This window comes from Marmota monax, unplaced genomic scaffold (assembly GCF_021218885.2).
Source record: "Marmota monax isolate L192 unplaced genomic scaffold, Marmota_monax_Labrador192_F-V1.1 WCK01_AAM20220418_F8-fsc00100, whole genome shotgun sequence".
Classification (NCBI taxonomy): domain Eukaryota; kingdom Metazoa; phylum Chordata; class Mammalia; order Rodentia; family Sciuridae; genus Marmota; species Marmota monax.
In genome coordinates, this window is record NW_026693872.1 from 5,477,100 (window position 1) to 5,495,991 (window position 18,892).

Below are 18,892 nucleotides of genomic sequence, written 5' to 3' on the forward strand. Positions count from 1 at the left end.
AAAAAAATTTCTCTCTCTCTCTCTTAAAAAAATCAGTCACTAAGAAATATTTATATATTTCATATATATATATATATATGTATATATGAGTATATGTATATATATGTGTATATGTATATATATGTGTATATGCATACATAATGGTTATCATACAACCAAGAAGTGTTTGAAAAAGTAACGCTATCCCAAAGAAGGCTATGAGTGTATAAAGAAAAGAAAGAACACTAATGGCAAGAGGAAATTTGGAAACAAAGGTCAGAACAGATGGATGAAATGCCACAGACTCAGACAACATTCAATCTGTTACTTAGAAACAACTGAAATGCTGCTTATTAATTGTCATGAAAAATAACTCCCATAATTTACATGACAATTTAGAAAAAATGGATATTCAAAGACAGATTATTATGGTAAAAATGTCTAAATGTTAAAATTTTTAACTCTACTTACAAAGATTAGATATCTTAATCTCAAATCATTGCCAAATAAAGTATTTTTTATTTTATATTCCTGCTTAAATGGACCAAATATATTTTAAATATAACATGTATCAAAGAAAATGACTACACCAGGTTCTGTTTGGCAATATATGATAACAGGATGTCACATAAATACCTAGAACATACAGGATTTACACATGAAGGAACTGAAATTGTATCCATTATCCAATAGTTGAAATTAAAATGTGTCCTATATAAGAAATTGACAGAAAATTTCAAGATCTTTCTTATTGTTTTCACTTAGCACATTTGGGTCTGAGAAATGTTTAAATCCACCCAGCAATAAGTTACTGCTATTTTCTTGAATCAAGAACAATGGTCCATCCCAGCAGCTCAGGAGGCCGAGGCAGGAGGATTTGTGAGTTCAAAGCCAGCCTCAGCAACAGCAATGCACTAAGCAACTCAGTGAGACCATGTCTCTAAATAAAATACAAAATAGGGTTGGGGATGTGGCTCAATGGTCGAGTGCCCCTGAGTTCAATTCCAGGTACCAAAATAACAACAAAACAATGGACCATATATCGTCCTAATAGATTACCTTTCCCCCAAAATGGAATTTCATAGCTATGAACTTTTAGGAGTACCTCAGAGTTCTATTCAAACCAAAATACTTGCTGGTCTTTAAATGGGCCCTGAATTGCCCCAGCTTCTTCAGAGTGCCACTGCTCTTATTAGCATGCCTTTTCTTTCATTCTCTTATCTGGCACACAAAAGGTGCTTTAAAAATGACTTTTGAATTCTCTAATTATTTATAGAGAAAAACAGAATATCTTTTAAAAAATTGGTTCTAATCAGTTATACATGACAGCAGAATGTTTTTTGAGACACTGTACACAGATGGAGCACAATTTTTCACTTCTTTGGTTGTACATGAAATAGTGTCACACCATTGTGAAATCATATGTGTACCTAGGGTAAAGATGTCCATTGCATTCCACCATATTTCCTACCCGCCCCCCCCCCTTTTTTTTTCAACTAGTCTGCTTTGCTGCCAGTTAGTTGAGAAATCCTGAAATGAGTTACCAAGGAGATTATAGGATATCTTAATCTGGAAAGCTCAATCAGAAGATATTTTTATGTTTTATGTGGGTTAAATATGACCCTGCTTGAAGTCAGGAAAATACAATAGAAAATTTCTCAGTTATATCTTTTGACTTATGGGAATGCCACACACACACACACACACACACACACACACACACACACGTTTCTCTCATCCCAGTCTGCTGGGATGAGATGTCACTCTGTAGATACACAGGGTACAATCTGCTAATGTAAGTGCTATTCATCTAAAACACAAAAGCATGGAGCATTAACAAATGTACTTAAAAAACTACAGCAGTGACAGCAAGGAGAAAAGAATTTTCTTAGCCACTTTCCTTTTGGCAGCAAGTAGTCACTGTTCTGAAACAGATACTGAAAATCTGTTTCTATAAATATAATTAAGTGGTGACATACTACAGTGTGAATGTTATGATACACATAATGACATATTTTGGTGGTAGTTAACAACTGCCACCAAAATGGCACATCATTGCTAGAACATTATCATGCCACAAAGATGCTTCTAAATATTCAATGTTTGTTAGAGGAATAATAAGCAAAGATGTCTTAATGTAGAATTACAGTTGCTTAACCAAAGGTGGACTTAAAACCCTAGTTTAAACTAATCTGTGAATTTAGGCATAAAACCTTCTTTCTGGAGTCCCTTAAAATTTACTATGGGGTTTCTGGATGATAATGACAGCAAGCTAAATCCTAATCCAGGAGTCAACAAACATTCTCTATAAAGAGCCAGATAGTAAATATTTCAGTTAGTAAATATTTCAGATAGTAAATATTTCACCACTGTAATTCTAGTTCACCATGTCCGAATTCTGGAAGCCTTTGTATCTAACTATATAATTAGCCCTATCTATTGCCATTGTCCAAATTTAAGCCACCATTATGTTTTATCTATATGACTCCAAAAATTTGCTACCAGATCTCATCTCCAATCTTATTTCATTTCAATCCATTTTCCATATGCTATGGTCTAAATATTTGTCTCTACCCCCTCCAAATTCATACTGAAAATTGAATTACCAATGTGACAGTATTAGTGGGTGGGGCCTTTCAGAGGTGATTAGAACATGAGGGCAAAGCCCTCATGAATGGGATTAAAAACCTTACAAAACAGGCTCCAGAGAGATCTTTTGCCCATTTGCACCACATGAGAACACAGCAAGAAGGCTACACATGAAACAGAAAGAATCTGCCATTACCTTGACCTTTGAATTCCCAGCTTCCAAAACTGTAAGAAATAAATTTCTTTTTATTTATACACCACTCAATCTATGGTGTTTTGTTATAGGCTCAAACTGACTAAGACAAAAGAGTCAGAGGGAATCTCTTTAAGTCATGATATTCCTCTTCCTAAAAGGCTTCAACAGTGACATACTTTTGAAGAATAAAACCCAAATTTCTTACTATAGATTACAAGGCCAGTGTCTGCCTCTCTCTCTAGATTTCTTTCTGAACTTTTTCCTATATTTAAAGATGCAGACATGCTGAACTTTTTTCTACTTGAGTACTCATTGGTCTGTCTCATTTCCAGGCTTTTGAAAATATATTCTGACCTTCTGCCTGGAATATCTTTCTGTACTCTTCACTTAACTTCTACTTATCCTTGAGATTTGGTATGAGTATCATTTCATCCAAGAAATCTTCCTTAATTTTCTTTAGGTGCCCCTCCTAAGTGTTCCCAAAGCATTCTGCATTCCCCTAAGGCATATGTTACACTGTGCTATAATGTGTTACCTACAAGTCTGGATCCACTTCCTCCATGAGGGCAGGATTTACATCTTGTCAGTTAGGGATACATCCCCCCAGTTAGTATAATATCCCCTAACACAGAGAATATACTAGGCACTCAAATATTTTCCAAGCAAATAAGAGAAAGAGACTATTCTGCAGCCTTACTATATATGCCAATATCATAATTCAGACATTGACATAATACCAATTGTGCTTCAGTACTACCACAGCCTTTAAAAAATAAAAATTAGGGCTGGCGTTGTAGCTCAGTTGTAGAGTGCTTGCCTAACACAAATGAGGCATTGGGTTTGATCCCCAGCACCACATAAAAATAAATAAAAAAGTAAAAAAGGAATTATGTCCATTTGCAACTAAATATATTTTTTAAAAATTTTTTTTAAGTCATGCAAAATTCTTTGTTTTGTCTACCACTCTTCCCCAAACCCCCATCACTTCCTGTTTCTTTTTGCCTAAGTGTCAACTTATGTTCTCCTGTAGAGGTCTAAGGTCTAAACCAACTAGACCTAACCTCCAGTTCTGAGTTTCTTTTCCCTTCTTTTTATGAAACTAAAGTTATGGCTGCTGAAGTCAGATTTTCAAATTAAACCAATTCAAGCTATGATATAATAACCTTCTGATGGGTACTTATCTTTTTAAAATAATTTAATAGTTTATTATTCAACTTTAAAAAGTAATATATGCTCACAGGGAAATCTGACCCATCTTACAAAGTTAATTACTATTTTTTTTCAACTGTACTTTCATTTATTTTCATCTTATTGTAGAAATCATATTAAGGTAGATCTATAATGTACAGTAGAATAACAGGGGGAAAACATTTAAAGTCATTTTAGAAACTACAATGTGTTTGTTCATCCTAATAACATTCTTTTATATAATAATTTCTTAAGAGATTTCTCATTTTAAACCAATATTACTTTTTAGTTGATGAAAACAGGAGATTAGAGTTCATTATTGGCTGATGTGGAAATATCCTGCAGAGAAAAGATGCAGTGAGTTAAGACTGAAGTCATATTGAGGTTCTTGAGATTGAGCATAATTCAGAAAATAATCAGGAGTTCTTGGCCACATCTTGACTATAACTTTGATAGGATTATTAGTCAATGAACCCTGGGTGGTAGCCAATGGGAAATCATGCCAGGGAAAGTAGTTGCCAGAGGACCTAAGTTCTGTTCAATCTATGCAAGTGGAGTAGGCTGCCACATTGTGAAGACTGAAAAGTTTGTTTGTTTGTTTTTAAAGGGAGAGAGAGAATTTTTTTTAAAAAATATTTGTTTTTTAGTTTTTTTTTTTTTTTTTTTTTTTTTTTTTTTTTTTTTTTTTTTTTTAATTTTTTATTGTGGGTTGTTCAAAACATTACAAATTTCTTGACATATCATATTCCACACTTTGATTCTAGTGGGTTATGAACTCCCACCTTCACCCCATACACAGATTGCAGATTCACATCAGTTACACATCCATTGATTTACAAATTGCCATACTAGTGTCTGTTGTGCTCCGCTGCCTTTCCCATCATCCACCCTCCCCCCTCCCCACCTCTCCCCTCCCCTCCCCTCCTCTCTCTCTATCCCCTCCACTGTATAACCCTGAGGGTCTCCTTCCATTACCGTGCAATTTACCTTCTCTCTCCCTTTCCCTCCCACCTCTCATCCCTGTTAAATGTTAATCTTCTTCTCCTGTTCTTCGTCCCTACTCTGTTCTTAGTTACTTTCCTTATATCAAAGAAGACATTTGGCATTTGTTTTTTAGGGATTGGCTAGCTTCACTTAGCATAATCTGCTCTAATGCCATCCATTTCCCTGTAAATTCTATGATTTTGTCATTTTTTAATGCAGAGTAATACTCCATTGTGTATAAATGCCACATTTTTTTTATCCATTCGTCTATTGAAGGGCATCTAGGTTGGTTCCACAGTCTTGCTATTGTGAACTGTGCTGCTATGAACATCGATGTAGCAGTGTCCCTGTAGCATGCTCTTTTTAGGTCTTTAGGGAATAGACCAAGAAGGGGAATAGCTGGGTCAAATGGTGGCTCCATTCCCAGCTTTCCAAGAACTCTCCATACTGCTTTCCAAATTGGCTGCACCAATCTGCAGTCCCACCAGCAATGTACAAGTGTACCCTTTTCCCCACATCCTCGCCAGCACTTGTTGTTGTTTGACTTCCTAATGGCTGCCAATCTTACTGGAGTGAGATGGTATCTTAGGGTGGTTTTGATTTGCATTTCTCTGACAGCTAGAGATGTTGAGCATTTTTTCATGTACTTGTTGATTGACTGTATGTCCTCCTCTGTGAAGTGTCTGTTCAGGTCCTTGGCCCATTTGTTGATTGGGTTGTTTGTTCTCTTATTGTCTAATTTTTTGAGTTCTTTGTATACTCTGGATATTAGGGCTCTATCTGAAGTGTGAGGAGTAAAGATTTGTTCCCAGGATGTAGGCTCCCTATTTACCTCTCTTATTGTTTCTTTTGCTGAGAAAAAACTTCTTAGTTTGAGTAAGTCCCATTTGTTGATTCTAGTTATTAACTTTTGTGCTATGGGTGTCCTATTGAGGAATTTGGAGCCCGACCCCACCGACTGTAGATCGTAGCCAACTTTTTCTTCTATCAGACGGCGCGTCTCTGATTTGATATCTGCGGACACATCTTTGTTAGTATGTGGTGCTGAGGATTGAACCCGGGCCACACGCATGCCAGGCGAGCACACTACCGCTTGAGCCACATCCCCAGTCCCTTGTTTGTTTTTTAAAGCTTTTGCTAAATAGACTATTAAGTAGTAAAATAAAAAATCCAAAGTAGCTCTCATAAACCAGATCCTCTGTGAAAATCAATATATTCTTCAAAAGTTATTTTTTATGTCTAAAACTGCTTTGCATGGGAATGTTAGCAAAAATGACCTAAGAGTGAGTTATCCAAAGAGGAAGTTGGAAAAGGACATTGAGTTTTGTCAGAAATAACTATGAAATGACCATAGGTGTATTGTTGACATGGAAAAAAAATCTGATAATGGCAAATCTCAGAATTTTAAAATTTAATTAAAGAAGAAAAGCTCAAGTTTTTTAGAGGGATACTAAGAATGCAGGTACTTGTAAGATGTCGCTATGATCTATATAGCAGTAGGGTATTCTTGATATATATACATACACACACACACACACACACACACACATATATATATATTTATAATTATATAATAGGGTGTTATTAATTAATGATACAGAACACGTTGAAGAACTTTTGTAGCCAGATGTTAATATTAATTATGAAAACATATGCTGATTATGAAAAAAATGCTTAGAGTATTAATAGAGAGCATATACTGACAAATAATTTACTTATGCAAATATAAGTGGAAATCATCTTAATCTAATCATCCCCAATTTGCTCTGTATTGCATTGCTAATGTTATAACTTTAGTTTGGCTTTTTTTATACATTTATTTTTTAGTTTTAGGTTTTAGTTTTAGTTTATATATTTATTTTTTAGTTTTATATATTTATTTTGTAGTTGTAATTTATATATTTATTTTGTAGTTTTATTTCTATGTGTGCTAAGGATTGAACCCAGTGCCTCATGCATGTTAAGTGAGCAATCTACCACTGAGCCACAATCCAGCTCTAATGTTGTAACTTTAAACTCACCTTCCTATCATGATGAGAGCAGGGTACCAATATCTCTTCCAAGAAACTAAAAGATTTTATGAGAGCTTTAAAAAAAATGTGCAAAATTAAAATGAAGGAGAAAATTCCTTTTAGACCATTTAGATAAGTTAGATGTCATTATACTTGAAATCAGAGGTAAAATATATACTCAATTAAATTTAGCTCTGAACTTACTGGTCATAAAGACAGAAATGGAAATGATCTTACATAATTTCCACTGATTATTAGTTCTACAGATTTTCTTTTCTCACAATCCTTCTTTGAGTTACTCCATAAACTATAAAGAATAATCCATACTATATGACATTCTGTTATTACTTAAAAATTGGTACCAAAATCTATTGTATTCTGATTATCTTTCCTGTATTTGTACAAAATAGTATCAGCATACACTGAGAGTTTACATGGTAAGATGTAAGACTCCTCCCGAGTATTTTTTTTATTTCATCCCTGATTTCTTCTGCTATCCATTGGTCATGCAATAGTATATTATTTATTTCCAGATGTTAGGGTAGCTTCTATTTTTTATTTTATCATTGATTTCAGATTTCATTCCATTATGTTCTAATAGAATGCAAGGTATTATCCCTATTTTTTTGTATTTTCCAAGAGTTGCTTTGTGGTATAAGATAAGGTCTATTTTAAAGAAGGATCCATGTGTTGCTGAGAAAAGAGTATATTCAATCATTGATGGAAGAAATACTTTATATATGTCTGTTAAATCTAAATCATTGATTGTATTATTTAGTTCTATAATTTCTTTGTTCAGTTTTTGTTTGGAGGATCTATACAGTGGTGAAAGAGGTTTGTTAAAGTCACCCAGTATTATTGTGCTGTGGTCTATTTGATTCTTGAAATTCAGAAAGCTTTTTTTATATACGTAGAAGCTCCATTGTTTGGGGTATAAATAGTTACGATTGTTATGTCTCATTGATTCCTTTAAGCAGTATGAAATATCCATCTTTGTCCCCTCTGATTAACTTTAGCTTCAAGTCCACTTTACTGATATGAGGACAGAAACCCCTGCTTGTTTATGCAACCCATGTGAATGATATGCTTTTTCCCATCCTTTCACCTTCGGTCTGTAGATGTCTTTGCCTATGAGGTGACACTTTGGAGACAGCATATTGTTGGGTATTGTTTTATAATCCAATCTTCCAGTCTATGTAATTTGATTGATGAGTTTATATTCGAGGTTATTATTGAGATATGATTTGTATTCCCAGTTATCTTGGTTTAATTTGTATTAGTTTCTCCTTAGACTGATTATTCTTTTAGTATATAGTTCCTCTCTTTGCTGGTTTTCACTTTTCATTTCATCTCCATGGAATTTTTGCTGAAAATGTTCTATAGTACAGGCTTTCTAGTTGTGAATTCTTTTGTTTATTATGAAAGGCTTTTAGATCATCTTCAAATCAGACGCTTAATTTTGCTGGGTATAGCGTTCTTGGTTGGCATTCATTTTCCTTCACAGCGTGGAATATATTATTCCAAGACTTCCTAGCTTTGAAGATCTGGTTTGAGAAATCAGCTGAGATCCGAATTGGTTTTCCCCTAAATGTTATCTGAGATTTTTCTCTGGCAGCCTTTAAAATTCTATCTTTGGGCTCAGGTTGTAGCTCAGTGGCTGAGCGCTTGCCTCAAATGCATGAGGCACTGGGTTTAATCCTCAGCACCACATACAAAAATAAATAAGTAAATAAAACAAAGATAAAATAAAATCCTACCTTCATTTGGTATGTTAGGCATTTTCATAATAATGTGCCTTGGTGTGAGTATATTGTCATTTTGTACATTCAGAGTCCTATAAGCCTCCTATATTGGATTTTCCATTACATTCTTTAAGTTTGGGAAGTTTTCTATTATCATTTCATTAAAAAGATTATGCATTCCTTTGGTATGTATTGCCATGCCTTCATCTATCCTGATAAATTTTAAACATAGTCTTTTCATGTTATCCTATATTTCTTGGAAGTTCTGTTCATGTTCTCTTAACATCTTCTCTCCATGGTCAACTTTATTTTCAGGATTATATATTTTGTCTTCATTCCTGAAGTTCTGTCTTCCAAGTGATTTAGTCTGTAGATAATGCTTTCCATTGAATTTTTAATTTGGTTTATTAATTCCTTCACTTCAAGGATTTCTGCCTGATTTCTTTTCAAAATCTCTATCTCTTTATTGAAGTGATCTTTCACCTCCTGAATTTTGTCTCTGATTTCCTTCCTTATATCATCCTTTACCTCATGGGTCAGTTTAACTATGTACCTTCTCTGACATTTCTTCTACCGTGGTGCCAGTGGATTCTATCATTGGCGCATCTTGGTTTGTTTGGGATAATTTGTTCCCTTGTTTTTTAATGCTATTTGTGTATCTACCTATTTAGCAGTGTGGATCTGAGGCAGTACAGTTTCTAACCTGTAGACTTATAGTGTCCCTGAAATTTTCCAGTACCTCACCTTTAAGGGGGAGACAAATAATAACAGCAATCAATGCAAACAATATACAGCCTTACACCAAATAGCTCCTACTATAACATCTACAGTTTTGTTGCAATAAACAGAAATGATGTGTTCAGTTATTGTCTATAATAAAAACTGTAAGTTTGCAAAAGGGTTTACAATTTCAAACGGTGGACAAAGAGAAACAGGAGTAGTGTAGAATATGATGTTTATGAGAAATGAGGAGAGACAATAGAAGTAAAAAAATTATAGGAAGAGTGAAAGAGGGAATAATAGAGGTCGGCTGTTAGTAGGAGAAAAGAGAAAAAATCAAAGGAAAAAGAAAAATAAGAGAAAAAACATATATATAATAAAAATTTTTGAAAATAAAAACAATTAAAAATACAAAGATAAAAGTATAAATGCAAGAATACAAAGTGAAACTGCAATATACTATTCAGACATCCTAGTCCTCAATAAACTGATTCATGGAAAATAATTGGTTTCAAAAATGGTAGAAATGTGGGAGGAAAAAATAAAAAGAGAAAAAAGTCTCAATGAAAAATTGAACAATTGTTTCTGTTGGAGTTCAAAAGTTTCTCAGCTTCCCTTCTCAGCAGCTAGGTAGGACTGTCTAGAGTCTGATGCTTGCTCCACCCTCAGGGTGGATGGGATAGCTAGGGTGAGATGGTTAATCCTGGAGGCAGAACTCCTCGAGTTAGGGTATAAGCTCAGAACTCGAGTTAGGGGTGTAAGCTCATACAGCTTCTAAGGTATGCTCTTCACCAAATGACAATTGGTCTATAGATTTTAAGTCAGAGCACCTTCAGGACCTAGTAATTGCCAGTCCACGCTGGAAGACTGCATTCCAGGAATTTCCTTTGGATTCCACTCATGTGGTATAGGAGCCTGTTCTTAGTCCCCTACATTGCCTGAGGGCCCCCAATTTCTGGTCTCTGATTCAGTCTCCAAACTCAATCTCTCCAGCCCCTGTCCTTTTGAATTCCTGATCAGGTGCTTCTCTCCCAACTGGTCCTGAGGTCTGGGAGCAAGGACCTGCATGCCAGTCACAAAGATAAGTGCTGGACTGGATGAGTCTGGCAGCTATGTGATGCATGGGGTGAGTTGAGGCCCTGCCATGTTGGGGCCCTGCTGTTTTGTGTCGGGTGGATCAAAGACAGGCACTGAGACCCAACAGTCAGCAGTGAAGCTACAAGGAATGGGCTGGATTGGGAGCCAGGGAGGGGACTGGGAGACTGGAGACTAGGGACTGGGAAGCTGGGGGGGCCAGGTTGGGTGCCAGATTGATGCCAGATTAATTCCAGACCTGGTGGGACCAGGAGACTGTTGGATGCTGGACTGAGTAGGGAGTTAAGGGACCAGGCTTGTGCCAGGACAAGCAAGTTCTGGCCCAAGTAGGCCCCTAGGAACCTGGTGGGTGTCAGACCAGCTGGCCGGGCAGGCTGAGAGCAAAATACCCTCACACCCTCTTCCAACCTTCCAATTTTGATCCACTATAGTCAGTCCTGTCAGTCCTTGCAAGCCTCAGACTCAAGGAGCTAAGGAGAGCCCAGCTTTATCCTGCCTCTTTAACCTGTGTTCCCCTGGGCGAAATACTCCCAGTGTTTGACTTTCCACAGGATGGCAGGGATCAGACAGACCCATACCAACCTAGTTACAAATTCACGGATCTGGGTTTCTGGTTTCCAAAGGCTCTGCCACACTGCACTCCCCAGTTAATCACTATTAACATTTAAGTATGCTTCCTTTTTGTCTTGTTTTTTTTTTTTTCCTCCAGATACTGGGTAAATGTGAGTGTGTTCCACATAATTGTGAGCCAGATGTTTTCACTAAACACTATAAATAAATGCACTTTCCATCTTACCAAAAGCTTTTTTAAAAAACAATTACAATACTATTAAATGGGATGATTCATCATGTTTTATATAATTATTCCCCTAGGGACATTTTCACAAAAAACCTAGCTCATCCAAATTCATCTCTAATTAAACAGGTACAAGGGTGTTTTACAGCAGGAAGCCTCCATGTTCAATTTCAACTCCAGTTATTTTCCACTGTCAACATCACTACATTTCTTCAGAGCCCTTGTTCATACAGTTTGATGGGTGCCACAGAGATGCACTACATTAGTCTTGTTCGTTTCAACTTTTGATGAATGTGTTTTAGATGATATGTTGTTGGTTATCTTTGTTTTGTTTTTGGTGCTGGGGAGCTGGGGATCAAACCCAGGGCCTTATGCATACTAGGCAAGCATTCTACCACTAAGCTTTACCCCCGGCCCATGAGTGTGCTTTAGAGACAGACACACAGCGATAGAAGAGGAGAGGTAGGGCTCTAAGTAACTAGAGAGGACATAAGGGTGGCACAACAATAACAAACATCTGAAACACTGCCCAGGGCATAAAAATTACACTCACATAAAGATTTTAATTTTTCTTTCTCTCTATTAAAAAAATTATCACCTTGATGCCTTTGACAACAACTTAAAATCAAACTGTTTCTTACCAGTGCCAATACATTTAGAAATTCTCTTGTGTCAAAATGTAGCAAAGTCCGAACATAAGGATAGATTTCTTCCTCAGGGGATGCTTCTGCTGAATGTAGGCGAATCAGAAATTCGAAAACCTATGAGGAGAAAAGCAAATTGTTGATCATTTTCTCTTCTTATGAAGTATCTTGTTGAAGCAATGATGCCCATCTGGATAAAATAAAGGCAAACTAAATTCAGTTCAAATCACCACTGTGTAAAAAGTTCTCTCTTAAATCCTCTCTCAGCTAAAACCGTCCACTTCAGTGAAAGTGAGTAGGCTCTCTCCTATATAGGCAGTAGTTCCTGAGCCAAATGTAATCCTCATCTGCAATATCTTCAGTGCTTCTCCGTAAGAAGTATAAACAACTAAAAATGCAAAGAAAACAGTACCAACCTGGTTTTTAACCAAGGGAACAAGATCTTCAGGGATATCACCAAGGGGATAGGCTCGACCTGCCAGACAACAACTAGAAGAAAAGAATGGGAACAGATCTGATCACTTGTAAAAGTGCAACTTTCAAGTGAGTAATACACTATTCCTCAAACCTGAGATACTAGTTTGATCTTGAAGTAGACTCAGTTTTTGTCAATTAGGTCAAGTTCAAAATCAGATCACTGTTAATTTACTGTAGACTTATATATTTAAAGATAATGTATGTATACTTCAAAAAACTAGAAGAAAGAATTTTGAACCATTTTTTATCACAAAGGATGTCTGTGGAGAGAGGTTTACCCTGATTTAAATATTATGCCATCTATACATTTGTTAAGACATCACATGGCACCCCTAAATATGTATAAATTTTATGTTTTATGTACTCAATTAAAAAAAACCTAAAATTTAAAAAAAAGATGACATCCAGTTCAGAAAATATAGGATATGAAAATGATGGTGAAGTACCATATCCTGTGACAGAGTGGTGGCTTCCATTTCCTGCACTAAAGGGGCAGAAAGGAATGAGAACACACTACCCTTACGCCTCATACTTAGTATTTAGAAAACTGAATGGCAACATTAAACTATGAGTTACCTGTTAAAAGCCCCACTCTTAGAGACATTTAAACCACTGATTTTAAGAATGGTGATTTTAAAAATGGGGCATGAACTAGCATAATAAATATCTGGAAAATGTCTGCAATAGGACAAGCCTTTAAGGAGAGTTAGAACCTGAGGCAAAATTCACTCTATAGTTTTTTGTTGTTGTTGCTGTTGTTGTTATTTTGTTGTTTGTCTTATTTTGCAGTGGTGGTGCCTCCCCCCAGGGCCTTATGCATGCTAGGCCAGCACTCTACCACTGAGCTATACCCCAAAATCCCCTTGCAGATTCACCTCCAAATAAGACCTTCTTTATGATTAATGACCTACCTTGTGGACTGAATTATGATAAATTTCTTCTGAATATGTTTTCTTTTTGGTTTGGGGAGGAGCAACTTTAAAAATCTTTGAATCAGTCATCAATTTTCAATATTAGCCTAGAGACAAGTGGATACCAGCATACTCTAAAGAGTTTAAAGTACAAATGATAAAGTACCAATGATAAAGTACACAATGTTCTTTCTCACTAAAGAGTCAATGCAACAATGTATAATGGGTCTCAAAGTTAACCCTCATGCTAAACAAGAACTAAAATGAGACTCTGACAGGTTCTGCCACCTTCCTATCTTCCTGCCAACCAGTTATCTAGCTAAAAGTTCTCTTTGGAGTCAATTCCGAGCCAATATAGTCTATTGGAATCAATTCTGCTCCAAGAGTAAGAGACAAAAATTCTAGTTTTAGCTCTATCACTTTTTCATGATTTAAACAAATCTCTTGCCCTTACATATAAACTAGAAGTACTATATATCATACAGAATTTCTGGTAGTAAAAATAAAATATCCTATATCAGGGTTTCTCAACCATAGTTCTATTGATATTTTGGGCTAGGTAATTTTTGTTGCAGGGATTACACTATGCATTGTGGGATGTTTGACATCCTGGCCTCTGCCCACTAGATACCAGTAATATCCTGGATGGATATAACTAAACATGTCTTTAAAGATTGCCAAACATGAGAACCACCACTCTGCATAAAAGAACTTAGAAAAATGAACAGTACTATATGGATAAGACATAGAATCTCTTAAATATATAGGAAAGTACAGAAGAAACATGGTCACAGATGAATAAATAAAAATCCCTTACCTAATATATACAAGAAGCTTGTTGCCCATAACAACTTGCTCATCTAAAATAGAAAAATATCTTTAGCAATTCTTTCTCAAAAACCTTGTCAGAAATACAATCTTCATGTGGAAACAAAATGTAAAACTTGGCATTTAAGGTGAGATAAATATATTTATTTCCAAACAACAGAAAATTGAGATAAGACCACTTGAACTTAAAAAAAAAAAAATTCATTGGATTCTATTCATAGAAAAAATCCATGAGTTAGTCAAAGACACATGTGGAAGGAATAGACTTGAGGGTAGAAATCTATGTGCTGTTATCTTAAACCCTAGCTTAGGACCAGGGGAAGGTGTAAAGCAGGCAATGAGTTCAACTATAGATCAAGACCAATTAACTGACACTAAGGCATAACTATGTCTTCTCATTTGTTAACATGGACTTTTACCACTCCTAGTGCAGTAGGGTTGAGAAGGCCATTGTTTCTAAATGTTTAAAGTAACTTAGCTCAAATAAATGATCCTTAGAGCCCTTTCTATTAACATGTCAAAAAATGTAAAATTCTGTCATCTGATTATATAAACCAATATGTAAACAAAAAGGTATGTGAAAGATAATTAGGCCAATTTTTAGTCCAAAAGGTCAAAGGCAACATAGAATGAAGTAAGGGTGAAGTAATCAGGAATTTGTGTGGTATGCAGATTATGGGAATCTGTGGTTGGTAATAAAGATAAGGTAAAGTTTCTAATTTAGATATGTGAATATGAGACATAATGCCAGCAAACATGTTTTATCCTTTTTAAATACTCTAAATATGTGATGTAATTCATACAAATTTGAGTTGCTAAAAATTGTATGAATAATTGAATTTTGCTTCAATTTCAAATGTTATTTGATTCAACTCAACTAGTAATATACGGTAGCAATTGCCTTACGAATATACCATATTCATGTTTATTGACTCATTAGGTAAACACTTTAATTGTTAGAAATCTCAGGTAGAATGTGTCTAGCTCATAATATTCTTAGAGTTAAATTTACTTGTTTAACATGTGTATCACCATTATTCCACTCTTATGAATTTATTAGGAGCAGGTTATCTGTGTTATCTCTATTTCTAGCACCCAGTACAACGTCTGGCACTCAGGAGGTGATTAGTAAATGCACAGTGAACTGAACTGATAAAGTTCTTAATTTTGTACAACTGAACCCTCCCCAATATCCTCTTTTATAAAAACTCAACAGTTCCATTTGGATGTTTCAATACTATACTACACTTTCATTTCTGGTGGACATTTATGTGAAAGTTAATTTTCAAGTCTGTTTCAAAAAGATTAGGTTCAGGGCCACTGATAGGCAGAAGAAGTTAAGACTATACAAAATGACTCCCCTTGCCTCACCCTCAAAAAAATGAAACAAAAAATCCCGTAAAACCTGGATATAATAAAATAAACTACCCAAAGTTATTAAACAGTGAATAGAAGCATAAAATCTGGCAGGGGGTTCAGATTCACTTGGGGAAAAGACAGGCAGCCATACTTTTATCTCCTTTGTGTCCTTTCCCTGTGTTTCTGTGTAATGTGACTCGAATACATGAGACAGACAGCACATGGAAAAACCCCTGATCTTTCTGGCCTAGGGGAAAAGTGAAACCAGGAAATCAGGAATGGGCTGGGGTTGTAGCTCAGTGGTAGAGCACTTGCCTAGCATGTGGGAGACACTGGATTCAATTCTCAGCACCATATATAAACAAATTAAATAAAGGTCCATTGACAACTAGAAAAAATATGTTTTTAAAAAAGTCTTAAAAAAAAAAAAAGAAAGAAAGAAAGAAACCAGGAATGGAAAAGACACAAAGGAGGGAAAGAGGAGGGAAGGAAAGGTTGCACATAGACATGAGTAGTAGGAACATGAAGTTAAAGGGATAATTCTACAAACTGGGTGTGCTAGCCCTTCTCATGTTTTCTTTTAAAAGCAATTTATCCAGGGCCATTCTGGTCCTGCTCTGGCTTAAGTCAACAGGATATGTTACATCGCTCCACAAGCGACCCATTATATGCAGGTCTATTCTCTAGGCTGAGGAACTTAAGATTCCTCCCTTCCAATAAGAAGGACACAAGTCACCCTGAAGAAGAAACTTTTGTGACCTTTACACCAACCAGAGTTCAAGACCCAGAAAAACAGGATAATTAGAAACAAAGCCCACTGACTATAAAAATCTGTAAAAACAAATTCAAATTAGAACCAGTCAGTACAGGCCAAAGTGACCTTCGGATCTTCAGCATGTCATTTTAATCTCATATATACTAGTAAAATCTCTTGCACCCACCATGGGTTTCTCTTGGGTGCCTATGAACAAAATCAAGTGCATTAAGAACTTCAAAATATGCTACCTACTGTTAGTCAAAGGTTGAAAGGTGGTACCTGGATAAAACTCTCTAGAAACTTCCCTGAGACCTCCTCTAAAACCAGGGAACAAAGGGGTACCACTGCTCTCTCCTCTTTGAAACAACTCACATTCTCCTTTGAGGGTGTCTTTCCCCTCTCTAATAAAATCTTGCTGTATTTCTACTATATTTTGTGTTATCCCTGAACAAATACAATTCTGAGATAAATAAAAGGTTAGAACTAATAGACAAGAAAGAAAAAAAAAGTAACTATAATTATCCTCAATGAAGTAAAATAGGATGTTTCAATGCATGAAAATTTCAACAGATAAATGAAGATAAATCCAGCAGAACCTATAAAAAATAACTAAATAGAAATTACAGATTCAAAAACACAATTGTTGAAAACAAAAATTCACTGAGTGGAATAAACAGCTAAATTGACATGAAAGAGGAAAGAGCAAGTGAACCTGGGGGTAGGGCAATAGAAATCATCTATGGTGGAGAAAAGAGGGTGGGAAAAAGCCCAAAACAAAAATTAGGATCTGGGGATACAGCTCAGTGGTAGGGCACTTACTTAGCATGTGTGAGGCTCTGGGTCTATCCCCAGCACCACAAACAAAATAAAAATCTAGCAGGACACACTCTGAAATGGTGGATTTCACTCCTCCAAAATGCTGTTCTTCCATGAAAGTAAATTCTTAAAATCAACTTTTTTAGAACTCTTGAAAAAGTAAAGAGTTGCTGTAATCTGAGGAATATTTATTCAAGAAAAATGCCTAAATCTCAGAAATAACTATGAGTGGGCTTTATAGTATCTAACTTTACCTACTACCGTCCTATTTTCCCCAGCTTCATTGTAGATTTAAAACCAATAACCTCACAACTTCCACAGCTGTGAAAACCAGCAACTGAGAAGCCACCTGAAGGGGAAAAATGGGGTTAGAACTCTCAACTGCCCTGTCTCAGAGAATTGGCTAGCTCTAATCTCAGGAAAATTACCTGAGAAAATTAGGGGAAAAAATAAAACAGTGGAGAATAACAGAATCCAGAATCTCCACATGCCTTTTCTTGTCCTGACTCAGAATTCATTCTGTGGTAACAGCACTATCCCTGACATTTCTGAAAACAATAAGTGCTCTCCAAAAAACATACAAGAATAAACAGAAGAAGGGTCTCCAGAGGTTTCTGAAAAGCTCTATGTGCAGGACTGTATAGGTACCCAGGGAAGACCAGAATCTATAAGCTGTGGCTGACTCTGAGGCTCTGCCTAAGTCAGAAGTGAAGGCTAAGGAGAAAATTGTAAATTGCCTGCCAAAGGACCAAAAATTCCAAAATAAAATTAAACAAGAATTGGGTCCCTGGTTTCCAGTCTGACCATGTGATCCTTCTTACATGTGCTTCTGTTACTGTAAGGAGATCTGACGTAAGGCCCTCACAAGAGCCCAGCAAAAGCTGATGCCATGCTCTCTAACCTCCAGAACTGAGGACTCCGAGAGAGTAATGAAAACCACCAGACCAAACATGGGTGAAAAAAACTCCTACATAAAACAGGTTGCACTGACTACTATCATGGCTCAGACTGACTCCTGCATTCCTGTAGAGAAAATAACACTGGGTACTGTGGAAGGGTGCTGCAGACAACATAAAGAATGGAGAACATTTATATAACTGATTGACACAGCAGAAATAATCAGAAAGGCAACATCTTAGTCCTTGTTCAACTTGGACAAGTTGGGAAGAAGGAAGAGAACCTAGGATGGAATTGCCATTGTTATGCTATACTTGTGCATTTTATTAGGGATATGAAATCATCAACCCTGTTCATCACCCATTATCCACCAGTTTGTTAACAAGAGAAAAGTTACATCAGGTGAGGAATTGACAAGTGAGATTTTTGGTCATTGAGGATGAAAGCAAACAGAAACAAGGCCTGATTTTTGTCACTTTTAAAAATCAATCAGCAGGGCTGGGGATGTGGCTCAAGCGGTAGCGCGCTCGTGGGGTGTGCGTGTGGCCCGGGTTCGATCCTCAGCAACACATACAAAGATGTTGTGTCCGCTGAAAACTAAAAAATAAATATTAAAATTCCCTCTCTCTCTCTAAAAAAAAAAAAAAAATCAATCAGCAAACTACAATGAAGAGTTATAGACTAAATGTGTAAACTAAAAGACATTCCTGGAGAAATTTTAAAGCAGCTCACAAATCAAAAGGTAGAAGTATGAAATACTTCAAATATGAAAAGGAAAAGGCTATTTTGCAAAGTTGTGGATGACAAACAATGCAAAAGACCTGCAAAACTGGATAGGCAAGTTTGAAATGGAAGAAATACATACTTCTCTTCTTGATAACAATGAAGATTACATTTTTAAC

At 36.1% G+C, this 18,892-nt stretch overlaps 1 protein-coding gene across 1 annotated transcript in view; it reads right to left on the minus strand.

The window, feature by feature from the left end:
• Positions 1-18,892, minus strand: part of Vps8 (VPS8 subunit of CORVET complex) — a 252,174-nt gene that overhangs the window by 134,925 nt on the left and 98,357 nt on the right. Inside the window, exons 25-27 of the mRNA XM_046462585.2 lie at positions 14,151-14,193; positions 12,362-12,434; positions 11,943-12,062 (exon numbers count right to left, since the gene is read on the minus strand). Coding sequence (XP_046318541.1) covers positions 11,943-12,062; positions 12,362-12,434; positions 14,151-14,193 — 236 coding nt within the window. The remainder of the gene's footprint in view (positions 1-11,942; positions 12,063-12,361; positions 12,435-14,150; positions 14,194-18,892) is intronic.